This window comes from Odontomachus brunneus, unplaced genomic scaffold (assembly GCF_010583005.1).
Source record: "Odontomachus brunneus isolate Ranch 3 - 2012 unplaced genomic scaffold, Obru_v1 Obru_scaffold_117, whole genome shotgun sequence".
Taxonomy (NCBI): Eukaryota; Metazoa; Arthropoda; class Insecta; order Hymenoptera; family Formicidae; genus Odontomachus; species Odontomachus brunneus.
The window spans coordinates 996,460-1,003,875 of record NW_022639567.1 but is presented as its reverse complement, the minus strand read 5'-3'; the positions used below and the strand labels follow the sequence as shown (position 1 = coordinate 1,003,875).

The 7,416-nt window shown below is 47.6% G+C and overlaps 1 protein-coding gene across 1 annotated transcript in view; it reads right to left on the bottom strand.

The window, feature by feature from the left end:
• Window positions 1-5,548, bottom strand: part of LOC116849496 (homeobox protein orthopedia-like) — a 78,165-nt gene extending 72,617 nt beyond the window's left edge. Inside the window, exon 1 of the mRNA XM_032826688.1 lies at window positions 5,296-5,548. Coding sequence (XP_032682579.1) covers window positions 5,296-5,341 — 46 coding nt within the window. The 5' untranslated portion in view covers window positions 5,342-5,548. The remainder of the gene's footprint in view (window positions 1-5,295) is intronic.
• Between the last annotated feature and the right edge of the window lie 1,868 nt (window positions 5,549-7,416).

Below are 7,416 nucleotides of genomic sequence, written 5' to 3'. Positions count from 1 at the left end.
CTCTCTCTCTCTCTCTCTCTCTCTCTCTCTCTCTCTCTCTCTCTCTCTCTCTCTCTCTCAAAATCGCGGCACGGCTATTCGCCGCCAATTCAGCTCGCTTTCGCAGTAATTCAGGATACGCAAAGTGGTGACTGCGGCGACGGACGAGAAAAAAAAAGAGGAAGAAATTTTTATAACACACTCGGCCGCGTATTTATCGGCGTTCGAAAACCTCGTGATTGACAGTCCGCCGTGCGCAGAGAAACGTCTGAATAATAAAGTCATAAATCACATTACTATCCGGAAATGTCGTGACAGACGTATTTATTCGCGTGTCACGCTCGCGAGCGGCGGCGGCGGCGGCGACTCCCGCCTTGTCTCAATGGATGGCCGATGCGCACCAAATGCAATTAACGTATATCATAAAAAATTTTAACGGACGCATACTTGAAGCGAGATGTGTGCGCGGGCTCGGGCGCGCGCGTCCGTTTCCGACGGCGGGAAATTTCTGATTTTCGATATCGCGCAAACTGAAAGGACGTAATTGAAGGCGGTGTCTCTCCACTCTCGCGCTCGCGAACTGACTTATCAACCGTTACTAAGTATAATGTTTAATCGCATTCGACAGAAGACGAATTAGCGCGATTTACTGTCGCGCGGCGGGAGGGAGAGAGGCGTCCGTACGAGAGATTCACCTCGCTCGCGTAAATTCGGCTATAATCACGTGCGAGCGCTGTCCCTCTCCCGATGGAAATTTCAACAAAATCCCGAGATCCCGTGCCAAAGAGGAGATTTCTTAAAATTGTCCTAAGGAAATGCTTGGCCTCGCCTCCGGTTTGGCGCCACGTCCCTCATGGATTTGTCTCTGACGTTTGAACATCCCACACGGAGAAAATGTTATAGTTTCCTTTTATGTAAATTCTGTTCAATCTTATTATGTTTCCAGTAGTGCACAGGGATAGGTTGTCAGTAAAATCTATCTTGCTACACTGAGAGAAAGAAATGGTTGATCTAACTAAAAGCATGGTTATTTATGGTCCTAATCGTACTTTCTGGTTGTTCCAACGCGAAAATAGTGGCAGTAGCTTGCATATAAGGTTGTTATCACTAACACAATAAGTAGAATTTACTCAAAGAATAATTTGCTAAAACATGAGTGCTAACAATTATTTCTCTATATGATTATAGTTACAAATACTAAACATTTCTTTCTCCGTGCGAGAAACATAATAAATGCCGCTGGGAATATAACAAATATTTTAATAGCATACAGTTCTTAAAATATAAGTAATACATACGAGTTGAAAGGATAGTCGACAGAATGTCGATCTATTCCTCGTTTACAAAATTCTATGGTAATGTTTACTATAACATTTTCTCAGTTCACCTTTTCGGAAATGCTTCTGCAGTAGAAAAGCGACCAGAGAGATTCACCTGGGACATTTGCAAAATGTCGAAAGCGAATCCACGAAATGGACGCGACACTAATCCGGAAACCAGACCAAACATCTCTCCACACCGCGGGGGAGAGTCTCAGATATGACATTAAAAGCCCTAAGGAAATTGTTCAAGTTGCTTGAAAAGAAATTCCTTTCCGCGCGCGTTCGACGATCGCAACGACGTTATTTAATGAGATCAGGCGGACGACCGTTTTACAAATTGCACGGGATGATCAGTCGGAAAATGCCGCCGGTCGGCCGCGACGACAACAAGAAGAATCGAGCGCCAACTTCCTCTTGAGCCGTGTTAACGCGCGACGCTTCGCGCCCAGTTCTTGCCTCGCCCATAATATTCTAACTCCCTAAATCGTTCCTCAACTTCCCGCGTAATGTAATCAGTGTTGAGGTAATTAAGATCATCAAACTCGAGAAGCGGCTTTCTTGAGACCCGGGCGGCGGAAGACGCGCGCGTCACGTGTTGCCGGCGTAACAACGCGCCGTTTCTTCCGCGCGTCCACTCTGTAATTTTGTCACTTGTGTACGTATTTTTTACTGCATTATCTACGGAACAGCGAACTAGTCGTCGAGAGAGACATCCCGCAGTTCTAACAGACACGAAGCGTGCGGCGTTGCGCCAAAAGCAGCACATTACGCGCAACGGAAGTCGAGTACACTGAAAAAAGAAGCAGTTGGATCGACAAGATCGGCGGCCTTTGAATATTATATCTATTGAGCGAATCACGCGTTAGTGCAAAACAACAAGTTGTGTTGATATAGTTACTGAAAAGTCGTTGACATAGTTACTTACACAGCTACTGAAGAGTTGCAATCATTGAATCAATTGATAACTCGTCACAGCGACTGTATCAATTCGTTCAATCGACTAAACGTTTGCATGGACGTATTTTATTCCTTCAAGTAAAGTCTCATTAACTCAACCACTTCTTTTTCTCAGCGTAACTTTGTTAATTACTGTTGATTGTTCTCTTATAATTCTATTAGACTCCTTCTCGATTAGAAATCTCGCGACTGCTTTCCCGATCGAACGTGCGTAGATAAGTAAAAAGTTGATCTGTAGAACAAACGCGAGTCTAGGAGCATTCGTTAGAGTAACAAATACTTGAGTGACCGAAAACAGTATTAATTTTAACCCACTGCAGGATTATTCACATAGTGGATTAGAGCGGTGAAAGAGTCCCTACGTCGGCCGACGGACGATGCAGATCAAATTGATTTAAACGCGGAATTCGAGCTCACTCTCTCTTTCGGTGATTTTACATTTAATTTATCAACATAATAAAAAGAATGCGGAATTGTCGCGAGAGGCACGCTTTTAAATCGTCAAGACGCGAAGAAAGCCATGCTAAAGAAATACGTTTTAATTCTAACAAAAGGTTTCGAATGTGGCAAAGCTTCACGCTCGTGTTTGCAGTAATAATTTTTTAGCGACAAGCCATAATAATTAGCGACAAATGCTGCCTGCTTGATCAATTCGTCAGTAGACAGTCATCACAATTCGCCAGCGACGGAAACGTCGATCCTTTCGCGCATATAATTTTCAAGTGATTATCGTCTCGCGATAATAAGAAGAGAAAGATTGCTACACTGAGAGAAATTATCCGGTAAAAAATTAACAAACGGATTAAATACTGATGAAAATTCCGAATAAAATACTGATAAATCTTTGTTCAATCAGGAGACATCCGATGAGAAATATCGGTTCATAATTTCTTGATTGGTTTATCTGATGAAATGCCGTTATGATCGAAAGTATCCGATTAAATTTAATCAGATATCCTGATCGGATATAAAAATTTAACGCAATCTGATCGGAAATATCTGTTTGTTAACTTTATCGGATAATTCTTTTTAGTGTACTTTCCATCCGGCGTCTGATTATCCTTCGAGCGATGAATTTCATTCAGACTCAAATAAATAATTTGTTACTCTTGTATGATATTAAAAAATGAGCGGTATTCGCGGTATTTGAGGATCTGTCCGGCTAATTGACGAAATTACTTGACTTTTAAATTCAGTCAATCTCTTGAAGCAGTAAAATTCCGCGCTAAAATTTGACGCTGCGGAGTTCGAGTTTTGCTGCGGCAACTCGCGAGACAAACTAAATGCGGCGCGACTAGGTCGCACTATAAAAATCGCGAAGAAACGCTCTTCTTATGGGACACCTGATGCTTGACAACAGTACTTGGCACAGTGCTTTAAATCCCAGATTGAAGGTATCAAACGGCGGAGTTAGCGTTGATGCCGCATTGATACTATGCCGTCGCATTTTTCACCCTGCTATGTGCCTATTATCGCGCTCAAACGTAGAACACCGATCTGGATTCGCGAAAGTTGTTGTCTCCGCGTTACTTTGGGGCTTACTCTTGTAAAGTGAATCAGTGAATAGTCACTGATATCAGATATGAGTATAGCACTGAGCACTTTCAGTGCTATACTTATAACTGCAATCAGTGTATATTCACCGTTTTCAATAATGTTTGACTGATTCATTTTAAGAGAGTACGGAAACGTCGACGCGATTATGTAACAATGAGATATGTACCAACGGATGACTGCTCGACGAATGACTCGTCGCAGTAACATTGATCGTGATAAAAAGATATTATTATCGACATCATTCGGTCACTTTTCATAGTTTATGTGTGATTTGGGAAACCCATAAATCTCGACAAATTCTATCAGTCAATGCCGGTGAAACCGGCTTCCTACGTTAACACGTAGGACCTCGCATTAAAGGTGAGCCTGTGCGACTGAAACCGCGCTCAAATCAGTTATTCTCTACTTAATCCTGCCGAATCGCCCGACACTTAGCATCAATTTCCTTGGAGCGTCAACTAGAAATATGCGACGGGGTGTACGAAGTCACTAGCGCGGATGGAAAGCGACGCGCGCGGCACCGACGGCCAGACATAGTCGATGACCACCCAAGAACTGAGCCATCCCTCATCGTGAAAGCGCTCAAAAGTGGTGTTTAATGTCTCCGCGGTCGTTGAGACAATAATCTAAGCATCACTGAGAGCATTTATATGATGGTATTTGCTAGGTCAAAGTGTACAAGTGTGCGGGTATGCGGTCGTAGTTGAGGGTAAAGGATGATACCATCCACACGAACCGACGGTCGCGCAGTGGGTTGTCGTATTTCGCTGCCAATCGAAGAAATACTCAATTATAGAGCGTTTGCTCCGTGGAGACGTTCGAGTCATAGAAGCCTCGCGTGAAACCATCGACAGGAATCGATGGATGTCGCAAATTTAGCAGGAATCCAGCTGCGGGCTGTTCCCCAAAGTACAATCAGTGTGTTGCTCACTGAAGTACTACACTTATAACTGGACCACTAGTTATAAGTGTAGCACTGCAATCACAATAAGATCTCGCTGATTGGATCAGTGTAAGAGTAGCGACTATTCCCACTATTGATGCATTTTGCGAACACAAACAGTGTCATTACACGTCAAGTGTACGGGAGTCATCAGTCCCGTCATCACAAAAGCGCCAGAGACTTGGCTTTGGGCTTTTACTGGGCTTTTGGGCTTTTGGGCTTGGCGTAACGTACAACGAATTTGCTCATTACAGATTTTACAGCGGGATCTTACTTCCACTGAGTGAAAATCAGAGGGAAGTAAGATGAAGCGGTAAAGTGAGAATGCTTTCACTGAGAATCAGTGAATACACACTAATCATCGGTGAACTAGTCCTTCGTACCGATCCAATCAGAAGCATATTTACTGATCCACTTCAAGAGAACGTAGAATCATACCCCGACGCACAGCGAGATGTCTCGATCGCGCTCTAGGCGGGCCGGTTCGGTAGTTTTTCGGACGCGCACTGGTAAGATGGCAGTATATATGGTACTTACCGGAGATACCGTGTACGGAACCGCCGGCGGTGATATTGTTGAGCATGCCGCTCCCGGGGAGCGTTGCTCCGATTCAGCACGCGGAAGCGGAAATCCACACGACACCGCGAACACCTCACCCTCGTGAGCTCGAGGAACCACGGAAATAAGGAAACTAGGACTGGCGACGGACGCGAACGCACGGTCTCCGTGGATATAGAGAGTATACCAGAGTCTACAGGCGAGCCTGAGGAACGGCCCGTGCCCCAGGAAGGCAAACAGCCGACTGGCCGACTGCCATATCCGGACACCCCCACCCGCGACTGCTTGAGCGGGAGTGACGGCGTCTCGCTCGCGTAAACGCTCTCAGCAGCGATCTCTCGCTCGCGCTCACGGCTGCGAAGTTCCCTACTCCCTCGAGCGCTCTCCGTTGTGGGCGTGATATTAAATCGCTCCTATCCTTCAGGTGCAGGACCTGGAATCAGGAAGGTAGCTAGCTGTGCGCGGTGCCTTTCTCCGAAATCGCGATCGAAATTTGCTTTCGTTTCTTTTTTCGCCGCCGAAGGCGGGGGAAACATTAATTAGCTGCGAATTACTTGAAACCGAAAACGCCGCTCATTCGTTCGTCGACGGGGACGCGTTATTGAAATGGCGATTGCGAGATGCGTAACTGCGAGTCCTGAGTGGCGAGCCAGTTGTTGAGAAAAAAGGAATTACTGTCTTATACTTGGATCATGCTTCTCTCTATCCCTTTCCTGCGGAGGACTCGGTCGAACCCTCCCCAAAAATCGCTGTCGACCACCACCCCTGCCGCGATTGTCGGCGACCGCGACGCGATACGTGTAACTGCGCGGACACGCGTCAGTAGGGTTACGCGAATGCACGCTCCAGGAAGACAGGAGCGACACGGTAAGCCGGAACCTCGGGCGCGAAAACGGCGAAAGAATCGGGGATGAAAAGAAGCGCCGGGCGCGTTAAGGTGGCAGGTGGAGATGGACGTAGGAAACGGCGAGAGAGGAAGAGCTACCTCAGGCCCAGCGGGTACTACCGTCGGATTTTCAGTCGGTGGGCCGCGGTGGTTGGCAGCTGTACGAGGCTTGCCCATATCCCGAGGTAAACTCTATCCAGGTTACCGTCTCTCTCTCGTTCTCTCCCTCGCCGTCTCCGCTTTGTGGTAGGCGGTAACCGCCGCCAACGCAGCTCCAATGAGCGAGTTGCCCGCCCTCGGGATGCCCCACTAGTTTTCGCGCGGCGGAGATTTATTGAAATTTTATTTTTATGGCCGGCAAGCGCGCGCGCTGGTGCTTGCGCTCGCTTGCCGGCCCGCGTGCGGGGGCGAGAAGGGGTGTGCGAGCAGACAGCCGGCCGAAGGCGAAGAGAGAGCCCTCTTCTTCTCATTTCCTCCGCCTTTCTTCCACCCCCGCACTTCATCCCTCTCTTTGCCTTCGCCCTCCCTCCCTCTCTCCCCCCTCCTCTGGCCCGGGCCCGTCACTCTGTCTCTGTCCTTGTCGTCCTCGCCGCTTCGCGTGCATCGCGACCCTCCTCGTTCTCACACCGATGCGCTCTCCTCGTGCCCCTCACCCTCGAGCGCGCTTTCCCGCTCGCTCGCTTGCTGGAATCTCGATCTCGCTTTCTCATTGCGGCCCGCCTTATTCGCTACGTCCTTTTAATTCAATAGCTACCCCTTTTTATAACGCGGCTGCCCGTGCAACGGGAACGGAAGTCGCGGTAGCACCGACTGACCCGCGCCAGCCAGCGCGCGATTTCGCGATGCGAAAGCTCTATCCCATCTACCACAAACGTAAGGGATGCGTGCATTAAGCCCAGTAGTCTTCTTATAGTCGCGGAGTAGCCCGCGCGATACGTTAGCTTCATCCTAATGACAAAAATTGCCTCCACCCTTCGAGCCAAACGAAGAGCGAACGAAAACACCCTGATATACAGAGTGTTCCTACAATTCACGGCACACTCGTGATATGCAGGTAGAACTTGTCAAACAGAACACAAAGTTCTTCCAGCGCAGCTCTATCCCATCTACCACAAACGTAAGGAATGCGTGCATTAAGCCCGGTAGTCTTCTTATAGTCGCGGAGTATCGTCGAGTAGCCCGCGCGATACGTTAGCTTCATCCTAATGACAAAA